At 41.0% G+C, this 23,382-nt stretch overlaps 1 protein-coding gene across 2 annotated transcripts in view; it reads right to left on the bottom strand.

Annotated features, from left to right (window-relative positions):
- Positions 1–23,382, bottom strand: part of SLC29A3 (solute carrier family 29 member 3) — a 65,865-nt gene that overhangs the window by 13,799 nt on the left and 28,684 nt on the right. Inside the window, exons 4-6 of one of the 2 annotated variants that reach the window (XM_018553069.1) lie at positions 19,198–19,280; positions 13,014–13,240; positions 1,006–1,168 (exon numbers count right to left, since the gene is read on the bottom strand). In XM_018553069.1, the coding sequence (XP_018408571.1) occupies positions 1,006–1,168; positions 13,014–13,240; positions 19,198–19,280 (473 nt within the window). Of the gene's footprint in view, positions 1–1,001; positions 1,169–13,013; positions 13,241–19,197; positions 19,281–23,382 lie in introns of those variants that run through there. The other variant, XM_018553070.1, reaches the window with a different exon arrangement.

Below are 23,382 nucleotides of genomic sequence, written 5' to 3' on the forward strand. Positions count from 1 at the left end.
GTACTCTGTTTGAAGGACAGCAGGCATCCTCTAGTTCTTGTACTTACCTTGCACTTGTTTCCATGTTTCTACACCAGAGCACACATAGGGGGTGATTTACTAACCTAAACACACGCACGCACTAGGTGCGTGTGATTTTTACACAGCAAAACGTATTTATCAACCAAAAAGTCTCTAAAAGCATATTTCCACTAATGCCATATATGGAAAAATCATGCACATGATGCATATATAATGCTGCTTCACAGTTTAGACAAAAATGGTTAGCTCATGCATTTACATTCCTGCATTCATCAACGCAAGCAACACAACATAGAGCTAATTTACACAACATCAACCTTGCAATTCATGAAAGGCTTTGCACAACACACCTGCTGGGTGTGTACACACTACAAAGGTGTTTAGATTCCACCCATAGATCAAGCTGGGAGGGAACACACTACAGAGGTGTATACATGTTCGTGGTGTGTTTATAAGGTTAGTAAATCAACCCCATAGCATGTGACTTGCTTACGTTCCTCTCACAATGCAATGCTGGTGCTTGAACTACCAATAATGATGTAATGTGGGTAATGTCTTTAGCAATACATAAGCTCCAATCAATAGCCAACCTGAAGCTTACATTACAACATTTGATGGGGAGCTCCATCGCAAAAATGGTGATGGGAACGTGTGGAAGGTACCTACAAGCACTCTGCTCTCTACCAAACCTGTTACGTTTCCCTGAACATTTACAGGTGAAACTTGAATAATTAGAATATCGTGCAAAAGAACTGTACATCATAAAGAAAGAGCTATGTTGTGATATGCAGAGAAGCAGGAAGGATGGTCCCACACTAATTCTTATAACTTCTTTCCAATGTTATAAGAATAAAACAGCAAGTGTTCTTGTCTTCTACAGAAAGAGTTATTGCTCTCAGGTGTAATGAGGTTATGCATTGCAGAAAGTGTAGATGCATGAAGATCCTATATAAATCACTGCTTAAATATAACCTACAATCTTACCTGGAATACGCAATTTTTGGTAGGAGCAAGTAGACAGCAATGCAGATAAGGAGAAAGATGTCTGCAGTGAGGAAATATGCAAGGGCACTATCTGTTACATTGGAAGCAATTGTAAGGTCCAAAATGGCTGCCAGTGCACTAATTGTACCACCCATAGCCTGGCCTGCAAAAGAACAAAAGGAATAAATATTATGACAGATTTAACATATTTTATGGTTACAATAGTTAAAGAAATGTCTACAAGTTTATCTACACACAAGCATCTTTTAGCACCTCCTAATATTCTCTAATTTTTAGTAAAAAAACATCCTAGGGAAATGTATGCATGAAAAGTTGACAGTTATCGTTTTTAAACAATACCCAGGGCTACTGGCTCAGATCCTGCTCCACGTACCATCTAACCACTGCCTGTGAAAGTAGATGTCTAAATATGAAAAGTATTCTTTGTACTAGAAAGTCTCCCTTCATCCCATCCACGAAGCCCACAGGCTTCCCTCAACAAACTACACTACAGTTTTGTACAAATCAGTGATCCTCCTCCATAATTTTTAGTTACAGCCAAGATATTTAAGTAATGTATCTTACCCATTCCCGCTAGCTCCCTTTTCTCACTGAAAGTCTAACTCTAGCCACAGCTTCATGTTTTTAATTTTGAATAGCGTAAGGATAAGAATACCTGCCAAGTGTTAATTGCTGTCTCTGTCTCCTCTATGGAAATGTACCCTTTCTCTTCTAGTGATCATTGTCACCAGGACAGAAAGTAATGGGAAATCCAAAATTTTACAATTGTCACTAAAACAGTAGAAATCAAGATCACAGAATCCCGTGTTTGGTTTTATTGGACATTCTTTAACGTGTAGGGGGTCTTACTTGCAGATTGCTTCATCAAACAGCCATGAACTTGTGCAGTATTTGTTTTACAGCCATTAGAGATTAGTAATGAAAATTCAGAGACTTGAACTGCTTTTTTTTTTAGCACAGCAGTTAATTATAAGTAATTAGACCTTATTCTATTGAATACAATACTTGTGAGCAAAAGGGCTTCTTATTCCAGTACTTGGAGTAATACAATGGCAGTGAATTAGTAAGACTTTGTGCTTTAGGACTCTTATTCTCTGAAGTCTATTTTTCTTCCTGTTCATTAAGCTTTGTCAATATTCTGACAAAGATGGTTACGAACAAAGCAGAAATAATGTTCACTACATATGTTTTATTTGCAGATAAAATGGCCCACCCATTTTTTTTTTGTTAATATGATTATTAGCTTGGAGAATTAAAAATTTTTTTATTTAGACTCGGATTGTTGAAATAAGCAGCTTACCATAAGCAGATCATATACGTGATAAACTAAAGACATTGTAAATTGCGTTTCTTTAAAATAAAAACAAAAACAGAAAACCTTTTTTTTGTTCATATTATACCTGCCACTGACTGTCTGCACAATTTGAAAGACCTGGAAAAGAGCACCACCTCGAAATGTGGCATCATGGTATTCTTTTGTGAATTGTTTCCTTTAATTCTATGCAGAAGCTGCCTTCTGTGTAAGAGTTCATGTATCATGTCATCCAGTAAACAAGCAAGGTATAGGGAAGAAGGTAATGTTCATGGGATTGTTGGCATGATAGGTAGCAAGTAGATCAGGCGTTTGCAGCAAGATCATTTGGGTGGCAAGTTCTGGCATTTTTATTGGCGTGACAGTGATTTTTGCTGTCATAACCGTTTTGCAACAATGCTTATGGTTATGAGGTTAGGGTATGTTTAAGGGTCAGAATTGCAGGTAAGTTCAGCTTGAGCGTTTAGAAGTAGGTTTCTACTAAGGATTAGGTACAGAGGTTAGGTTTGGTAAACAGGTGTAGAGGTTGACTTCGGTAAAGGTTTAATGGTTGGATTCGGATAAATGTAACGTTGGCTACCAAGAGCATATTGGTATTTTTAATTAAAATTTAGCATTGAAAAATTATTTTTTAGGTATCATTGTGTTTCTCACAATGATGCCAGTGGTTAGTGGATACATGAGTCACAGGCAGTGAGATCTACTTCCCCTTGCAGATTTCCCTTAATTTCCTGTTCAAGTCACAATCATGACATTTTGACTTTCACTTTACTTTCTGTCCCACTGACAATGGCCACAGGACAAAAAGAGAGAATGATTTGAGCTCACTTTGGGAAAACAAGGAAAGTAAAACAGGCTGCCGGTATGGATGGAATTTAATTGATGTCACTGGTGTATTATGGGGCTGTGACAAACTGTGCATGTGAATATGTTGAGAAAGTTCTTTATTTGAATAGTATATAGGTTCCATGTTTTTTACATTATGTCATTTGTTGAGACTCTATTCTAGCAATCATTTTTTTTAAATGCTCACAGTGTGGGGTAAAAATGAAGTGTGCTACAAATCTAAAACAAATGCACCGAATGTCCCATTTCTTTCCCAAGGGAGACATTTACAAATAATAAATAACATAAGTTTCTGTTTGCTTGACAAATGTTCAGAGCAAAGGGAAACAGAAAAAAACACAAGCATATAAAATCCTGCAGGGGACTCATTATTCATTGGAATGTATTGCTAACTTATCAAATATGCAAATGAAGCAGATCCCAGGCAAGTGTGTCATTAAAGAAACACAGATGACTGCTAGGACACGTAGGCCGATGGCTGGGGCATTTTCTGTCTAGTGAAGTTTTACCATTGTGAGATGGGTTTCTTGGTTAGGGCTTTTCACACACAGAATTCTGAGCACTTTTAACAAAACTCTTGACAGGTCTATATAAAAATTGCACAAAGAGACCCTTGCTGGTGCAAATATTCGAAATACTGTAAAAAAAAAAAAACACAAAATCTCTCACAGGGTTGTGTCTATAATAAATACCGCAGTTTGTGGGTCTTGTAGTTTAAAAGACACCTTTCATGTGAGACATGAAGAAAACTACCAGATACAAACCTATAAGCGGTTATATACACTGATCAGCCAAAAAATTATGACCACTGAGAGGTGAAATGGAAAAACACGGATGATCACATTACTGTGGCACCGGGAAGTGGGTGGGATATATTGGGCAGCAAGTGAATATTTTGTCTTTGAAATTAATGTGTTGGAAGCACAAAAAATTGTCAAGTGTAAGAATTTGAGCGACTGTGACAAGGGCCAAATTGTGATGGCTAGACAACTGGGTCAGAGCAACTCCAAAACTTCAGCTCTTGTGGGATGTTCCGGTTCTGCAGTAGCCAGGACCTACCGAAAGTGGTTTAAGGAAGGAAAAACAATGATCCGGCTACAGGGTCATGGGCGATCAAGGCTCATTGGTGAATGTGGGGAGCGAAGGCTGGCCCGTGTATAGGGCTGCATAGGCGCAGACTGGTCAGGGTGCCCATGCTGACCCATGTCCACCGCCAAAATTAACTACAATGGCCATGTGAGCATCAGAACTGGACCATGGAGCAATGGAAGAAGGCAACCTGGTTTGATGAATCATGTTTTCTTTTACATCATGTGGATAGCCGGGTACGTGTGTGTTGCTTACCTGGTGAAGAGATGGCACCAGGATGCACTATGGGAATGCATGACGGTAGAGGAAGAGTAATTATTTGGGCAATATTCTGCTGGGAAACATTGGGTCCTGCCATTCATGTGGATGGTATTTTGACACATACCACCTACCTAAAAGTTGCAGCTGACCAAGTAAACTCCCTCATGGAAACAGTATTCCCTGATGGCAGTATAATGTGCCCTGCTACACTGCAAAAAGGATTCAAGAATGGTTCGAGGAACACAACAAGTTGAAGGTGTTGACTTGGTCTCCAAATTCTCCAGATCTCAATCCAATCATGCATATGTGGGATGTGCTGGAAAAACAAATCTGATCCATGGAGGCCCAACCTTGCAACTTACAGGACTGAAAGGATATGACGGCTTGGTGCCAGATACCGCAGCATACCTTCAGAGGTCAGGCGGCGTTCATGCTTCAATGGGTCAGGGCTGTTTTGGTGGCAAAAGGGGGACCTAGCCAATAGTAGGCGGGAGGTCACAATGTTATAGCTGATCAGTGTATATCCAACTGGTAAATCTTAAAAACAATGCTTAATGAAGGGACCAGTATAAGCCCAGAAATACACAAATATTTTTGAGTGTCCTCTATTCAAATAAATACTCCAGACAAAGCTAAATCATTTGTCTTATTTAAAGTAAGTAATAATTTTAATGAGTAAACAATAGCTTAATGAAACATGAAATACTGAACACTCAAGTGGAGTTTCAGTAATACTGTGCTCTTGATAGGTGGTGGGTAAGCCAAGCATATTCATAACAGCTGGAGGCTTACTTTGGAGAGTATTGCTACTGGCCAGAGGATAAGGTACTATGAATTTCTGCTATATGGCAGACCAGTGACATTAGGTTTCTCATGGAAGGAAGCAAAGCAGAGGGCATGTTTCTGTTCGAAAAAGGGGTTAGCCTTTGTGTATTTTTATTGGACTGAAGTTCAGTAGATATATATTTTTAATGGATAGTGGATTAACAGAGGTGTATTTTAAATGTAGAGTTGCTTAACAGATGTGTATTTCAACTGTATAAAGCTTGTATTGTATATCTTGAGTTGTGTATTTCTACTGGTTGCAGCCTCCTTGGTAGTATAATTCTAATGTAAAGTGGCCCGGCACTGGGTGAATTTATTTTGAATAGAGGCTCAGTAGTTGTGTGTGTATGAGTTTCAGTTATCCTCTATTTCTGTATTATGGAAGGTCTGGTTCACAATTGGTATAATTCTACAGGATGAAGGTTCTGCAAAAAGAGCTTGTACTGAATAAATACTAAAAGGTACATTTTTGAAGATTCAGCAGTAATGTGCTTCTATTTTAGAAAGGCTTAAAATGACTGCAAAGAGGTTTTGTATTTTAGGATGAACTTGGTGCAGCAGGGGCATATTTCTATTAAATAAGGACTCAAATGTGAAATCAATATGGATATCAAAAAAGTGGTTGCCATGAAGTCACCAGAAGTCTAGACACAAAGTAGTGTAAAAGGTACAATAGTGAAAGTGAAAAGTAACCTAAACAGTTTTCCCCAATATCCTCAAGCCTCACTAACAGCATGTATTCTATGGTTAGCCTCAATATGCAAAGGTGGAGCAGTTGGTGTATTAGCAATTGTATCCATTATCTTCCCTGTAACCTATAACCATGCTATTTAATAAATTAACAATTTTGTAAACCCTAAAAATTTGAAAAGCAGCTGTGACTAAATAAATATAAAATTATACTCACCTATATACCCAGAGCAAAATAACAAATATGTGCTATCAATAATAAATACAATGTTGTATCCACAAGTCCACAATCTTTGTGTGTAACTATGTTTCATTCGCCACATCATAAGGTCCCTCCACAAAAACGAAAGCTCCAGCTGCCTTGAGCTCTATTAGCAGCAGTGGCGACTCTAGGAACAATATATAGGGGGGGCACATAAGATACCACAGTCAAAACTGGGGGGGCACTAATGATTTTCACCACTAAATCATACCACTGAAAAAACTAAATAAGTATATATAAATAAGATTACAACTCGGAGAGTAATACGGTATGCAATGATACACACACATATACATACATATATATTACAATAAAAAGTTATGTGTATGTAGACAGATGGGTTAGACTCGGGGCCAGAAGTGCATGGTTGGATGTCTCCCTCCAGTGCGGCTATCTACCATAGAGTGCTGAGAGTGATGTAATTTCCTCTCAACACCATGGAGAAGACGAAGAGGGAGATTGTGGGTGGCGTCGGATTACATGTTGCAACCGCCGGGCTGATTTAATAGCCCGTGGCATTGGCGCCCGATAGTTGCAACATGTCCAACGTCGCCCACAATCCTGAATACCGCAACCAACAGGTTCCAATGCCATCAGCTCTCAGCGGTTGCGGTATACAGGATTCGAATCCCGGAGTGGCAGCCTAATTTAGCAGGCAGGGGCGGATCCAGAGTCTAATGTCGGGAGGGGCACTACCAGAAAATAAAGGTGTTGCTTTATTGTAATAATATATTACATTGCAGTTGTTTGTCCTTTTTTCTACACATCCTGACATTTTGTGTGCAGCAATGGAATCTCTGCCAACATGTGGCACATCACTGTCATTAAAATGGGTTTGTCATCCACATTACTATGTTTTGTTGCTGTAGAGCTTTGTGATACACATGATCCAGGCACAGTGTGAAGGATGGAGTGCCCCAGACTTAAAGGGTTATATTAATTTTCACTTTTTTGCATATATCTACTGCTAGCAAGCAGTAGATATATCCAAAACGATTTTAAAAAAAATACTTTTGCAAAGGGTTAATACTTACCTGTGTCTGCGCTCCGTGCTCCCGTCCGACATCTGAAAATTTCTCAGGTGGCTGCAAAAGATCTTAGGCCGGGCGCATGAGCAGTTCAGATGTTCGGCCTGGAGATGAGCAGAGACACAGGGTAAGTATATGGAGCAGCGTGCACCCGCACTCCGTGGGACAGCAGAGGAGAGGAGGACAGAGGAGTCAGCGCTGGATCAGAGACCCGCATCAGCGCTGGAGAGAAGGCTGACAACTACAGGAAAGAAGATCGGATTAAGAGGCATCATTTATAGCAAGTCCCTACACTAACATTGGGGGAGGGGGGAAAATTATCCTTTATTATCACTTTAAGGTAGGGGGCCCGGGAACCTGCCATGTCGCCGGCTCCCTTCCTCCTGTCTGGGCCCCCCAAGTGACACAATGCTAGGGCCCAGTCGCAGCTGCCACTATGTGACCCTGGTAGTTCTGCCACTGTATAGAGGACTTTACATCTCAACAATACATTATACAGCAATGCAGAATACCACCAGCTATAAAGCACAAATTAAGCAGTTGCAAGGCCCCAGCATGGGCTGAAGCGGCTGCCTAATTTTCCTGACTACAGTGCACCCAGTGGCAGACCTAAGGGACAAAGAGCCCGGCTTCCTGATTGGCCCTCCAAAGCTAATTATGAGTAAAGAATAAGGCCTGTTTCACACCTGCATGTCCTGCGAACGTGCATTTGCCACGCTGCTCCATTGATTTCAATGGTCATATCTGCGTGGCATCTAGAAGATATGTTCTCCACACACCATTCTGCTTCGGAATGTCCTTTTTATTTGTATTTCTTTAGCATGACATGTTCATGCTAAAGGAATACACATTTGCATTCACATGTCATGCTAAAGGAATACAAATAAATAGGACATTCCAGAGCAGAATGGTGTGTGGAGAACAAATCTTCTAGATCGTACATTGTGGTGCCATCCACCAGTTGCTCCAGCACCCGCTGGATTTTGGGGTACATCGGTACGGTGTGCGAAGGGAATATTACATAGATATCTGCATGGCAAACACAGCAAATTGGCTCTTCCACTATTTTGTGAGATGCGCGGGATGCATTTTTCTGCTGCTATTGCATGCATGGAAATGCAGCAGAAAACCTCACGACTTGCTGGCCGCATTTGGGGTGCATTTAGAAATCAAAGGTTCAGCAAGTGCCTCTTGGTGCGTTTCCACAGACACATGCCGATCACGCTAGGGCTGCAGCTAACGATTATTTTCAAAATCGATTCGTTAGCCGATTATTACATTCGATTAATCAGATTTTTTTTAAATGGCTCCAGTGATGGACTACTAGTTTGTACTGAGATTGTAGTTAATCACGGGAGCAAGCTTGGAGCGGCGGAAGTAAAAAAAAAAGTGTGGTGTGCAATATAGTACATTATACAGCGGCACAATACATATGCGCTGTATATAATGTATTGCTGGGATTTGTAGTTCTCTACAGATGGTGTTATTCTGCATTGCTGTATAATGATTATACGGCACAATGCAGAATACCAATGACCAGTTATAGAGGAACAACAAATCCCAGCAATAATACATTATACAGGCTGTTTAATGTATTATTGCTAGGATTTGTTGTTCCTCTATAACTGCTGGTATTCTGCAGTGTGCCGCTTTTTTTAAAAACAGGAAACATTAAAAAGGTTTAGAATGTCGTTGCTGAATGACTTACTTTGAATCGTGGGCCCTTGATTGTCGGAGGGCAGCGGCGAGTCAGGAAGCTCACAGGGAGGAGAGGAGCAGAGGCATGCCCTCAGCGTGCGCGGTTTAACCAGCGTGAGCGGCGTGGGGTACGGCGTGGAACGGCGAACAGGCAATTTAATTGATAGCTGAAAACGTTTTAATCGACTAGATCGAATAGTTGTTGCAGCTCTAGATCACACAAACGGTTGTGTGCCGTGGAGCGGATACAAGTGACGTCGTGGGACCTCTTCACCTGCTGCTTGTGCGGTGCGGCCAGTCAGAGTGGCAGAGGGAGAGACTGTTTTCACGGGGGAGGGGGAACTGGGAAATTCCCCCCCCCCGGAGAAAATGGTCTCTCCCTCCTCCGCTCTGACTGGCCACACCGCACAAGCAGCAGGTGAACAGGTCTCCAGGTCCCACGACGTCACTCCGATCTGCTACTGTTAGCGGGGGGGGCAAGGAATAGCCTGGCCCCCCTGTAGCGACGCCACTGATTAGCAGTAATTCCCAGGTTCGTTCTTATACTGTAAACTGCAACTGTGAATGAGCACAATAATGTCACCTGCTAAACCTTGCCTTAAGATTTAGCAGGTGACATTATCGTGCTAATGTTGTGCTTACATTATGTATGCAAGCACAACTATATATTTGTATGCAGTTTGTATTATTAATAAAGCAGTATTACACTATTGCAATCTATTTTATGTTGATATCCTTCCCGCTCTGAGAGAATTTTAGGAGATGGATTTAGAATTATGGAAAAAGAGTTGCGTTATAAACTGGGTGTTCCTATACGGATGTTTTTTCATTCCCATGAGGGAGCTGAAGATAACGGTGGAAATGTGCATATGACCTTTAGATTTTGAGGTCCATTCCATCTGGTGAGTGAGCCTTTCTGAAGGTAGTTATAGATAACATAGTTGGAGCACATTTTATGTGGATTCCCGGGAAAACATGCTGTGTTGTGGATAATTTCCCTGCTTGAAGGTGGTGGATCCATTTCCAAGGACATTCTTTGCACGGTAAGTGAAAAATAGTTACATGGAAACATTGTGGAATTTACAATATTGTATTTAATTTTCTAACACATATTTGTTATTTAGCGCTAGCAATTTTCTGTAGCCATTTGTGAGGATATCCACAACACATGAACTATTTACAGGGACTTGACAAATTTGAAGACACTAATCTTGATGGTTTTTTCACCCTAAGTCATAGTAACTCACCCCCTAATAGCTGAAAGCACCTAGGACATATAGCTAATATGATAATAGACTTTCACATGTATAATTCTACATAATTTATTATTTCTGTGTGGTCCCGTTTACTCTGTTTTCATAGTTTCACACAGTTCTGTAAATAGATATGTACAGTAAGCATATATGAACAACTATGTGACTGTGCCAGGCTACATACAGGGTGTTTGTATCTAGTTTTTACACTTTATATATGGACACAATTTTGAAGCTTTACTTGTGCTTCAAGGGCACACAGACTATGAAGACAAAGTGGGAATTGCTGCTCTCGATGCTTTCACTTAACTTATTGTTTTAATAATATTAGAAGCAGGTAGACAAAAGGTCTGAGGCAGAAAAATGAAGTATCAAATTAATCAAAGAGATGTTTGAGCTGGCCACATATGCCTAGTTGGAGCAGAATCAGAGAAATTGTATCAGGGTTAATATAGCAACACACAGAGAAAGAAGGGCACATGTCCTGTTGCCTCACACAGGAGAAAAAAATTACATTTTTCTTCATGTTGACTCCATTAGCAGTTTTGTTTCCTAAAAATAAACCTTTGCTGAATAACTAAAACACTATTTAACATGTACAGTTCACCACTAAATCACAAAGAATAAGTGCCAATTATTAATAATGATGATAAGAGTCACACCTAACACAACAATGTGACAGGCTAACATGTAAATCAGATTTTGGGAAAGCATGCATATTAATAAAAGATTATTTGCAATTTGTGGAAGGACAAATGTCTTCATTCTTCATTTCCTCAACATCCAACTAGTTTAGCTATGTGGCATACATTAATCTGTTCCCAAATATGCTAAGAAATGTGCAAGCCATGGATCTGAAATCTTGCCCAGCACATGACTGTAGATACAATGTTTGCTGGATAGCTGGTAGTTAAGGCCACAAGCAAGCCAGCACACGTCGGCTCTATTGATCGGGAGGTGAGCGAAAACATACCGCCACTCGCCGACTTCCCGAACATCTTCCTGCAGTCACCGCTCCCTACAGGGATTCCCCCCTCCCCTCTCTGATTCTCCAGCGCTGACTGAAGGCACCGTTGGGGGAGGGAGCGGGCATAGCTGGCTCTGCCTCTAGATAGGCAGAGCCCGCTGTCAATTAAGCCAGCTGGGTGGATCTCAACAGTATTGTCGGGATGTGCCCCGGCTGCGACGCTCTCAGCATATAGCAAGCAATAGACCGCTATATACTGAGTTTTGGGTCATGGGAGGGCATTAGTATATGTCCTCCTGTGACCCTAAAGAGAACTTTGGGGTTACTCCAAAGTTCTCTTTTAAAGCAAGGGATGAAGCATGCAAATGCAAACATATAAAATGTGTGATAATCCTAATTCTATACAAGTTAGGCTCAATATGCAGTCCTGAACAGTTCATCAGAAAACAGTTCAAGGGAATAGTAGTTAGAAACTATAAATCAAGCTAATGTGTACAGTAATTGCCAAATATTCAAGCATATCTATAGGGAAAACATTTTTGGGGGATAAAGTGGCAAAGGGTTAGATTCCCTGTCAGGTGTTTATTACTGTCTGTGCCCCCTCTGGGGAGAATTAACCTCACTATTTGTCATAGTGATTTGTCTAAAAAAAAGATGATGGGAAATCCAAAATTTTATAGTTGTCACCTGAATAGAAATAGAGGGAAATCTTCCAGTGGGCACAACTGATCCAGTGTCAACTGTCTAAGAATGAAATTAATATCACTTTAGAGGTGACGTCTTCAGGACATTCTCTCTACAACAGGAAATAAATAGTAAAAAAAAATAAACTGACAGGGGTTTAAACTCTTCCATAATCTATCCAAAACAAACAGACAAGTTTTGGCTCTGCATACATTTATCTAGTGAAAACTAGCTACTAATAGCATATGCTGGTTGTGCCAAAATGCACTACAAATTGTTATGACCCTAACTGTACTTAAGAAGCTATAAAGTAGATACATAGAGTCAATGGGAAACCAGGCATCGACAAGTGCTAAATGGAAGGCATATTTGCTGCATCCATTCTAACAAAATCAGCTTTTGTGAGTAGATCAGGATGTGCTGATGATCCTTGTCTACAGATAATACAGATATGGTCAGAGATATGAACGCGTGCCACATCTATTTGCATTGCTATAACAGGCGAGCTTACACATACTGATTTTTTATTTATTTATGAATCTTTTATTGAGGAATAAAAGGAAAAAAACAATGGTAATACATCTGTGATGATAGAATTAGGTGGGATGCCAATGCTAACTTTTCGTGAGAATGCTAAACAAAAAGGATAGATGAGGAATTCTGACACTCCTTTAGCACAAGCTTGCTTTGTAGTCCTGCTGGCTATGTTGACCACACATGCAGGTGTCACAGACAGGCAGAAGATATTCCTGTATAGCAGCAAACCTACAATGGCAGAATTGGCGCTAAAGACCACATGATTACCACTATGGAGCAAAAAAACAGTACTAAGTAAAGTGTAGTTTTATCATCTGCATTATTTTGGAGACAATGATCTGGACACTAGATTTCACTTATGTCTGAAGTTTTGCTTTAAGTGCAAGAGTCATTGAAGTGTTTCATTTGAGGGCAATGTGACAATCTTCTTATCATCCTCCTAAGGACTTAGTCTACTGTATTTAAGACTGAATCATACCAACCCCTAATGTCTTGTAACAGATGAATTAAATGGCAGCCCAATAACTAAAGTTACCTGATATGAGGGACTGGGAGTGTTGCATTGGAAAGCGTCCAGTGACACCGAAGACACTGGCTGTAAGGATGTTTGATGCTCCACTAAGAATAGCAACACACACCAGTGAAAGAGCAAAGAATCCCATAGTCCAGGTGGAGGTGTCCACTTTTACCAGCACAGTGACCAGGATAAAAACAAGTAACATAACAAGTAGTGATGACAGTATTCGCACTTGAGAAGTAACCCTGAAAACGAAAAGAAGCACATATTTAGTAGTAGAAAAGATAAATATTATCTCAAGTCTAAACTGGAATATTGGCAACACAATGCAATAATAGAACAAAATACATTTAATTTCAATACAGAATGTGTTTTCATTCAGCCAGGGAATTGGATTGTAAGGTTTGTTTAATGTAGAACTAAGGCGTACCATTCAAAAATTATGTGCTGCAGCACTTAATTATAAGGTCATCTGCACTTAGATTTCTTTTTTTGCCCCTTCAAAGTCCTAGCCAAGTACCAAGTACCTCTAGATTCTGCCGGTGAAGTCCATTAATGCAGCTTCACATTATGGAGTGGCAATAATGCTGCACTGCTTGCACTAAAGTATGACAATAAAAATATAACTGGATATGTGGCTATGAGAATTGTGACCACTGATTCACAAGCCTGTAGCTTGCCAATTAGCACGTAGCTGCACCTAGTCCTGCCCAATGCTTTCTAGATTGACAGCAACAGAATCTATTGCTGAAACCCTCCCACTATGGGCTGGAGGGTCTAGGAGGGGAGCGTGTGAGACTTAAATGAAGGAGGATTTGGTTTAGTCAGGGAAGGTAAAGGACATAATTTACTTACCTTCTGAGGCTTGTCCATTACATTGTAACAGAATTGGGCACTTGTTTAGACTGTCATACAGGAGCCTTTAGTTGCACTTTAACAATGAAATGGTTATAGCATGGACTAGCAGTGCTCTCTTTATCAACAAGCAGTGGTAGCCAGATGTTTAAAAGGTTTTGTTTTTTTTAAAAGGGGAAAAAGCAGGTACTATATTACCAAAAGTATTGGGACGCCTGCCTTTACACGCACATGAACTTTAATGGCATCCCAGTCTTAGTGCGTAGGGTTCAATATTGAGCTGGCCCACCCTTTGCAGCTATAACAGCTTCAACTCTTCTGGGAAGGCGTGCACAAGGTTTAGAAGCGTGTCTATAAGAATGTTTGACCATTCTTCCAGAAGCACATTTGTGAGGTCAGGTACTGATGTTGGACGAGAAAGCCTAGCTAACTTTCTGCCAGAGGGTGGCTACTTTCCTTGTCCATGGTCACTATAGGAGCCGAAAAGCAGCCACATTCTGTGCTCGCTCCAATCTCCTGCTGACATCTCCTCTCTCAAATCCCTCCCATCAGCAAGCAGCAGTGTACAAGTGTATAGGCAGCGGAGATAGAGTAGGAAGGAGGGAAGGGGGTGGGACGGTATGTAAATAGGCACATGTGCAGTGAGAACACTGAGCGCTGTGCATTCTGGGACATGTAGTCTGGAAGAGCAGCATGCTGTCCCACTACTCTCATGAATGTCGGACAAGAAGGAAGCCGGAAATAGCAGAAAACCTGAGGCGCTGCGGGAGTGCGCCTGGCACATTTTAAAAAGCACACATACACTAGCACATACATGCATGGTACATGCATATTGGAAATAGACACGGGATGGTACACCAATCATCTTACAGATATTTTGTTCAATTTCTTGCAATTGTGTTCATTTAATTTGGTTTAAAAGACATTCTTGCTCTTTGTAAAAAGTTATGATCAATATTATTCTGAATAAAAACATGCATATGCTTTCTGGACAAAATATCACACTTCTCCCATACTTACGTGGCCTGCACCACAGCTTATAAGAAAAGAGAGTTAAACTGTTAGCTCTTGTTTGTGAGTCAGTGTTTGTCTCAGCATAAAATGACACTACCCATCATTTTTGTGACAGCCAAGTATACCAGGTAAGTAAGTAAATGTTGTTTATTTTTCTAGGTGATGGAAAAGTTTAACCCCAATCATGAACTGCTATCTTGCTAGCACTATATTGCTGCCAGTTATTTTTACCACCCCTTCCTCCACAAGGTATGTATATTTATTCTCGCTCTTACATAAATGTATACTGGTGGCAGAAGCAAGATGCTAATAACCTCAGTTCAGGGAATGTAGAAAGCGGTCTGAGAACTTTCCCATGCCTGCCATCAGTGGGAGATAATTAGCTGTCTGAACTGGGTGCACACTTATAGATCCCGCTTGTATGCTTATCAGAGAAACTCAGAGTAGATGGGATAGTAACCAGAAAGGTAAAATAAACACCGTAAATAATAGAAGATGAAAAGACGGTCGCTGTTGATAGTTGAGATGTTTATCACCAAACTATAAAGTTTTTCAAGTATCAATATTGAAATAGCAGCCTCCTGCCTTCTAACAGTGGCAGCCCTACAATAGCAGAAAGTCTTTCTTATTTTCTCCAAACTTACCTGTTCTCTGTTCACATTTTATATGAGGTGGGCACAGACAAAATAAGACCCCTTGCCCACCCTGCTCCCTTTCAGTCATAAAAGGTAGCAGAAGCCCCAAAAGTGCAACTAAAGTCAAAACATATTTTTTAGTTTTGGATAGGGAGATCCACCCTCTCGATTTGTTGGTGAAAGTGAAAGAAAATCCCAAATTTTGGGTTGTCACCAGAACAGCAATAGATGGGAAATCTTACAACGGGGGCACTAGGTATGGTGACCCTCCTGACCACCAGAGATTTCCCTTACTTCCTGTTGTGGCTTCTTATATTTGAATAGGAGTAGAGCATTCTTTTTTTTTCTCAAGCATGTATATATTTAATAGAATTTTTGAAACACACAAAAACTACAAGACAGTCAAGTGTCAATTGTATCTGAGCAGTTTTGCAACCAAAGCAATCGTACAAAAAGAATTTAATGAGGGAGACATAAATGCAAAGTATATATTGCTTGGTTATGACAATAATAGCTGTCATACAGAGGTAATATAATGTAATATAATCATATCGTTATATCAATACTGAGATAACTAGAAAAGGGTGGAGAAAGTGAGATGTACACCATTCTTATAATGTATAACCTAAGTTTCATATGAAAGGCCATCTCCAGGTAAGCCATCCCCTTTGGAACACACCATCCCACCGCCACTCCTCCAGATATTTCCTTTTATCTTGTTTGAGTCCAGGGGAAGAAATATTTTTTAAGTCCTGCTCTGGTCTTCCAGTATCACTGGGGAAAGGGGTCTGCAGGGCACTCTGTGTGACATAAGTACGACCTGCAGAGCTAGAGGGGGGGGGGGGTCATTGAGGAGACCGGCCACCCAATTCACAAACTGGGGTGACCAGTCTCCTTAACAAGAAACTCTTAGACTCCATGCCCTGATGGATCACACGTCACCAGCTTTCACAAGGGATCATCCAGATAATTTGGCAAGTTGTGATCCTGTGGTGGTGCCTGCTCTACTGGAAGACTGTATGTGGGCCTACACTTCTCAGGTATGCCTGCTACTATTCCTGACAGCAGGGGTGGGAGACCTCCGGCCCCCAGCTGTGGTGAAACTACAAATGCCATGATGCATCTGTCTCTGGGAGTCTTGCTTGTGGCTGTGAGAATCTTGCACTGCCTCATGGGAGTTGTAGTTTCACCACAGCTGGAGGGCTGGAAATTCCCCACCCCTGCCTTACAGTGTAGCTGGAGGGTCCACAACAGCACAGTTGTCACCCTAACACCCATGAAGGCTGGAACCCTAGTAACGCTGCTTTTGGCTATACATTCCAGATGCTGAGTGTAGTGTAATCTAAGTGATTTTTACTTACACAATGCTGTTTTGTCTTTCTATGTATTTTATGGCGTTAAATCTGTATCTGGTGTTATCTGTAAATTTTCCATAATTAAAGATGACACGAGAGGGGTACATGAAAAATTTCATCAAATGTTCCACTTTTACGTTACTACAGTCCCGCACTTAGTACAATATTTGACTGCACTGTCCCAAAGAAACATTCTTTTAAAGGGAGGTAGAATCCCTTCAAGAAACCCTGTCTCCAGATGAACCATTTCAATAAGAACCTTTCCATGAAATTATTTGTGCATAAAGCCTCCCTTGTGTTGACAGCTAAAAGGCCTGAGTCTGATGTTGGGCGCCGCCATTATGGATGTGATCTCAGCAGCCATGGCAGGCTCAGAGCTGTAGGTCAAGTGACACTCTACAAAAAGTAGGCAAACTCTGGCCCACCAGCTGTGGCGCAACTATAAATCTCACTAGGCATTGCTGGAACTGACAGCCACAGACATGACTCCCAGAGGCAGATGCATGATGGAATTTGTAGGTTCACCACAGCTGGAGGACCAGAGTTTGCCTACCACTGCTCTATAGTATTATTTTTGATGTGCATTTTTGGTTGCTGGGCCTCCAGTGCGTCCCTGCACCTTTTGAGGTACACCTGCATTTAATTTATCAACTGCATTAATATGCTCCCACTTGGAGACTCATATAGAGTTAGGACCACACTTTACAGAGGTGCCTTGACGGGTCGGTGTGGCTTCTACATATTTGTGGCCAAAGGTTTGTGCAACTAAAACCTCTACTTTTAACGCATACTGTTGACAGGGTAATTTGTTTTGTGCAGGCTAGCTGGCAGGTGTGCTGGGGATTTTTTGGTGTTTTGTATTGCTCTATAGTATTCCCTTTCACTCCTCCCTGGGACCTACATAAAAGTTTATGTAGGAAAGTGAGGGACCGAGGAGCTGGGCTAGCACAGATTAAATAGGCACTGCCAGAAGAACAGAGGGCTGTGATGTGCAAGGAGGGGGGCTGTGCTCAAATTGACTCTTCCTGAAGAAGTCAAACTTGCTTGCAAGTTCAAAGACACATTGCCTTTCTGAATAAAATATAGTTTATGGAAAGAAAAATGCTGCAAGTAAGCATTAAGAATACTTATTTTTGGGGGCTTTTACACGCAATTTTTTAAGTTGGTGAGTGGCTCTCCTTAAACAATGACGGTGTAAACACCCTAAAAATTAATTCCACATGCAGGACAAGGGAAACACGTCAAGCTATTAAAGAATAGACCTTTAGTTTGGGCTCTTGCTGCAAGGAGAACTAAAACTCCTTTTGTTACATTTTAGATGTGCAGATGCTCCTTGGGTTGCAATCAATCGACTTACGATTTTTCACATTTACAATTACGTTTACTGTACAGTAAACTCCCAGTTAATCGGCACCCACAGATCGGTAGGTGCTGGATAACTGTAGTTTCTGGTTGCTTGAGAGTTAATAGTAACTCGCAAGCAACCAGCCCTGATGTGCTAGGCTTCCCTTTTATGTGCATGCAACTCGCAAGCAACCAGCCCTGATGTGCTAGGCTTCCCTATTCACCTGCCGGCTCGCTTCTGCAGGCGGAAGGTGAATGTAAACAGCCGGGATAAATAGCAAGACTGCTACTGGCTATTTCAAATTGCAATAGCAGGCTAGCTATTACACCTGCCCACTAAGCGGAAGAGCAGACCTAAGAGAGAACTTTCTCTCTCAGGTCCATTCCTCCTCTTGATGGACGGGGATTTAATTGTCAGCCTTTGCACTAGCCAATAGCAGTCTTGATATTAATTCCCATTGTGTTCGGTCTGCTGCCGACCGCGACAGTACAGTTCACTACAGTCCACTTCCTGGTTTATGATATTTTCGGGTTACGATGGATTTCCGGGAACGTAACTGATCATAACCCGAGGAGTATCTGTATTGTAAATTTTATGTGCATGTAGCGGTGGAGCAGATTTTGTACCCGACGTGTCTCATAAGTAAAAAGACACAGAACCCTGCTGAGAGGTAGCACATTTATTACATGTCACAGAACTTTTTAAATGTGCCAAAAAAAGCTAGGATAGGAAAACCCAGCCACCAACACAAACCAAAATGCTTTCAAAGTCATGCAAGGAAAACATGCTGAACACAGTTCATCCCTCTAGCTAAAGTAAAATTAACTGAAGATACCCACTGAACAGCTTTTCACTATTGCGTATGTAAATTTGACCTTTCAATGCTGTTTCTTGTTGTTCAAATATCATTTGTGGAAAATGCTAAATGCTTAATGAGGGAATTTTTATTATAGAGCAAACAAAATAAATGCTTGAGAAATTTAAAAGGCAATCTTTACCTGTTTACCAGGAAGAAATTCAGCACAAGACATGGCACTGACGGTACAGAACTGGCAATGGAAAAGTAACTTTCAAAGTAGTCCTGGGAGAGAAAAAGAAATGAACATGAGATCAGATACAAGTACACAGCAATATGTTGCATAAGTAAAGCCTTTTAGAATGTAAAAACTGTTCTCTAGACTCTGGGGAACTGTGCACGAGGTAATATTTCTTGTTAACATGGAAGGGTTAAAAAAGTAACACTCTTGCGCATGGGCTGGAGTTACGTCATTGGGGTCCGTCCATTCAAGTAGCCAAACACTCGAAATCCAGAAGACCAGGGAGAAGATGGAAGCGCCGATAAGGGAGAAGTACACCTCTGGAGGGGATTGTTTTGGTAAGTAGGTGTACCATAATGTGCTAATATGCTGTCCATACTAGAACATTATGGCTAAAAGCTTCAAGATAGGTGGGGCTTTTTTTTCTTAATAGCTTTACTTTCACTTTAAGGAGACCCCAGTCTGTGAACCTGTCCTCTCAATGACTCAAAGACTAGCTCTGTAGGAGGTACCTATGACAGGCAGAGTAGGGCTGCAACAACTAATCGACATAAATCGATTATTGAAAAAGTTGTCAACTTTTTCATTCATCGATTAATCGGCTTCCGATTGGTTGGCCCTGTTCACGGCTCCACACACGCTACGCGCCACACCTCCTCCCCACCTCACGCCGCCAGACCCGCCCGGCCGCATCCACGCTGCACACGCCGCACCTCCTCCCCGCCTCACGCTCACTGCCCGCCCACATCCACGATCGGCACAGGGGCGCGGGGAGAAGAAGTAAGGAGGAGCAGGTGTGGGTGGATGACAGCCGGTGATAGACAGGACCGATCTCAGAAACAAGTTGCTGGAAGACTGCTCAGGTAAGCCACCACTTTCCCACACATGGTGCTCTATAATGTATTGCTGGGATAGTGGGATTTGTATTCCTCTATAGCTGATGGTACATTCTGCTGTACTGTATATTATACAGAGCAATGTACCATCAGCTATAGAGGAATACAAATCCCAGCAATACATTATACACTATATGTATAATGTATTGCTGGGATTTGTTGTATTCCTCTATAGCTGGTGGTATTCTGCATTGCGCTGTATAATATATTATTGCTGGAATTTGTTGTACTCCTCTATAGCTGGTGGTAGTCTGCATTGCGCTGTGTAATATATTATTGCTGGGATTTGTTGTACTCTATAGCTGGTGGTATTCTGCATTGCGCTGTATAGAGGACTACAAATCAAGGAATAGTACATTATACAGCGCAATGTGGCATACTACCAGCTATAGAGGAGTACAACAAATCCCAGCAATAGTACATTATACAGTGGTGCAATGCCGAATACCACTAGCTACAAAACCCAGCAATAGTGCATTGTACAGCGCAATGCAGAATACTGCCAGCTATAATGTACTATTGCTGGGATTTGTTGTATTCCCCTATAGCTGGTGGTATTCTGCATTGTGCTGTATAATGTACTATTGCTGGGTTTTGTAGTCCTCTATAGTCTATGCCATTCTTCATCATTGCTGTATAATTTTAAACTTTTAATTTTACTATATTGCACACCACACTTTTTGTTTTCTTTTTTACTTCCACTGCTCCAAGCTTGCTTCTGTGATGGAGTGCAATCTCAATCAATCTGCAATCAATTTTTTAAAATGTATTTTATTCTATTGTTTATCCGATTAACCGATTAATCAAACTTAATAATCGGCTAACTAATCGATTTAAAAAATAATCGTTAGCTGCAGCTCTAAGGCAGAGAGTCTTAAAATGGCTCTTTAGTTTACAGCAGTATTGTACTTCAATCCCAATAATTTTAAAGTAGCTACAGTAATAAGTTCACAATTGTATTAGGCCACATGGCCTATAACAACCATTAACAGTTCTGATTGGAATAGCAGCACCTCTTGTCCACTTATGTTTGCACAAAACCAAGAAGCACTGACATTCTATTGGCTGAGCTGTAGCCATGTTGGCCTGACACATGACTTACAGGTAACTTTAGTTAGTCTTACTTGATTCACTCCTCCATGTGCCTGACTTGCACATCTACTTTAATGTTCATGTGATGTGATCTCTCCATTTCTGCCTAGGAAGCAATGAAAGAGATGCCTGGTTTTCTCTATTCACCTTCATTTATAAGCTTCTTAACTTGCCACACATATAAACCAGTTGTTGGATAATCCATGATATCATGCAACAGCATCTGTCCATGTATGACAACCTTTACATAACCTACCCAATCACACAAAAACAAGAACAGACTCTGACAGGCTTTATCATAATGATCATATTTAATAAGGAGGACAAGATCTCAAGTTGACAGGCTTCCTTGTCAAATGCAGCCATTTCAGTTTGAATGCAGCGTTTGACTAGAAAAGTTACATTTGACCTGCTTTGCTTGCAGTTCAAAAGCAGTACGACATGCAGTGTCCAAAGAAATGCAGAGCAAAGCAGGTCGTAATGGTCATGTGTACTACTCAATCAAAAAGTCAAAGGCAATTTGTAGACCTGCCTTTAATGTGCGTTTCCAATGCAGCAATACAATGCCCAATGACATGAACACTAATTAGAACCTACACAAAAATAGAACAACTTTTTAATACAGCATTCGGTTTAGTTCTTGATCCCTAAGCACACGAAACTGGACAGAAAAAATGATAATGTACAGCTCTGAGAATAAAAAGTACGGCTATATAACTTTCCAGTCTGTCGGAAGAGAATTAAATGACATTCTGCTTTAAGTGTTGAGGTGGTGGTTGGGTTCCTCAGATGGAGCACAGGACTGCTCTTCTGGAAGAAACAAATAGTCCCAGTTTTGCTCTAGCAGAGCATTTAGCAGGCTGATTCCTTCCCTAACTGCAGATTTCAATATTTAATCCTCAGATATATTAAACATATTTCAAGGTTAAACAACTTTGGCACCATTCATCAGCTTCAACTTTAAAATCAACTTTACATGCTTAAAATGGCTTTTCTGACCTGGTTATGCTTCTCTAATAAAACCCAGATATTACACCTGTACATGAAATAGCAACGTTTTTTTTCTCATGCTAGGCAAAGAAGAGATGAGGAAGATGGATATTATACAGATATGTGTACATAGCGAAAACAAGGGTGTCAACACGTAAGAGTTTACAGGATATAGGGTAGGGATTATTTAATGCACAGCAGACAGCTGTAGCAGTTGAGTTGAAACCCAGCAAAAGCAGCTAATGGGGTGCAAACAAAGAGCAACACCTGGTTATAGCCGTACAGATATCAACCTGTCCTGGTGTTGGTCCGGTAGGTCACTGGGAAGTGATTGGCAGAATAGCACTGTGAGGATGCAGTGTCAATGAAGAGTTGTTTGTTATGTCACTTGCTCTATATGCAGCACATTTAGATTTGCTCTGTATTGCAACTCATTGTATTACAGCTGTTGTATTGTACTTTTGTATTGTACTTTACATTAACTAGGTAGTTCCTATAGAAGGGGCATAGAATGTGGGATCCTCTTTGTAGGACAGCACTATGGATAAATTAGACTGAACCAGTCTATTTATGAGGGGGTAAGTAGAGATATGGACGGAGGTAAGCCGGTGGATGTGGTATATCTGGATTTCTCAAAGGCTTTTGATACGGTACCACACAAACGCTTGCTACACAAGCTGAGGGCTATGGGCATAGATGAGGTGGTGTGTACGTGGATAGAGAACTGGCTACGGGAACGTGTCAAGAGGGTATCTGTAAATGGCACCTTTTCAGACTGGGCTAGTGTAATGAGCGGTGTGCCTCAGGGTTCTGTGCTGGGTCCCATATTGTTCAACTTATTTATTAATGACATCGGGGAGGGTGTTAACAGCGATATTTCCGTGTTTGCGGATGACACCAAAATAGGGAGGGTAATAGACACGGACTTAGACACCATAACATTACAGGAGGACCTGGATAAAATAGGGGAGTGGGCATTAATGTGGCAGATGAGGTTTAATGTCGATAAATGCAAAGTGATGCACTTTGGAATTAAAAATAAACAAATGGGTTATACAATTATGGGTATGCCGCTGGGGAAGTCAGAAATGGAGAAGGATTTGGGGGTCATTGTAGACCACAAACTGAAAGGTAGTTTGCAGTGCCAGGCTGCTGTAAACAAAGCTAG

The sequence above is a fragment of the Nanorana parkeri genome, unplaced genomic scaffold (assembly GCF_000935625.1).
Source record: "Nanorana parkeri isolate BGI_ZX_2015 unplaced genomic scaffold, ASM93562v1 scaffold108, whole genome shotgun sequence".
Lineage (NCBI taxonomy): Eukaryota > Metazoa > Chordata > Amphibia > Anura > Dicroglossidae > Nanorana > Nanorana parkeri.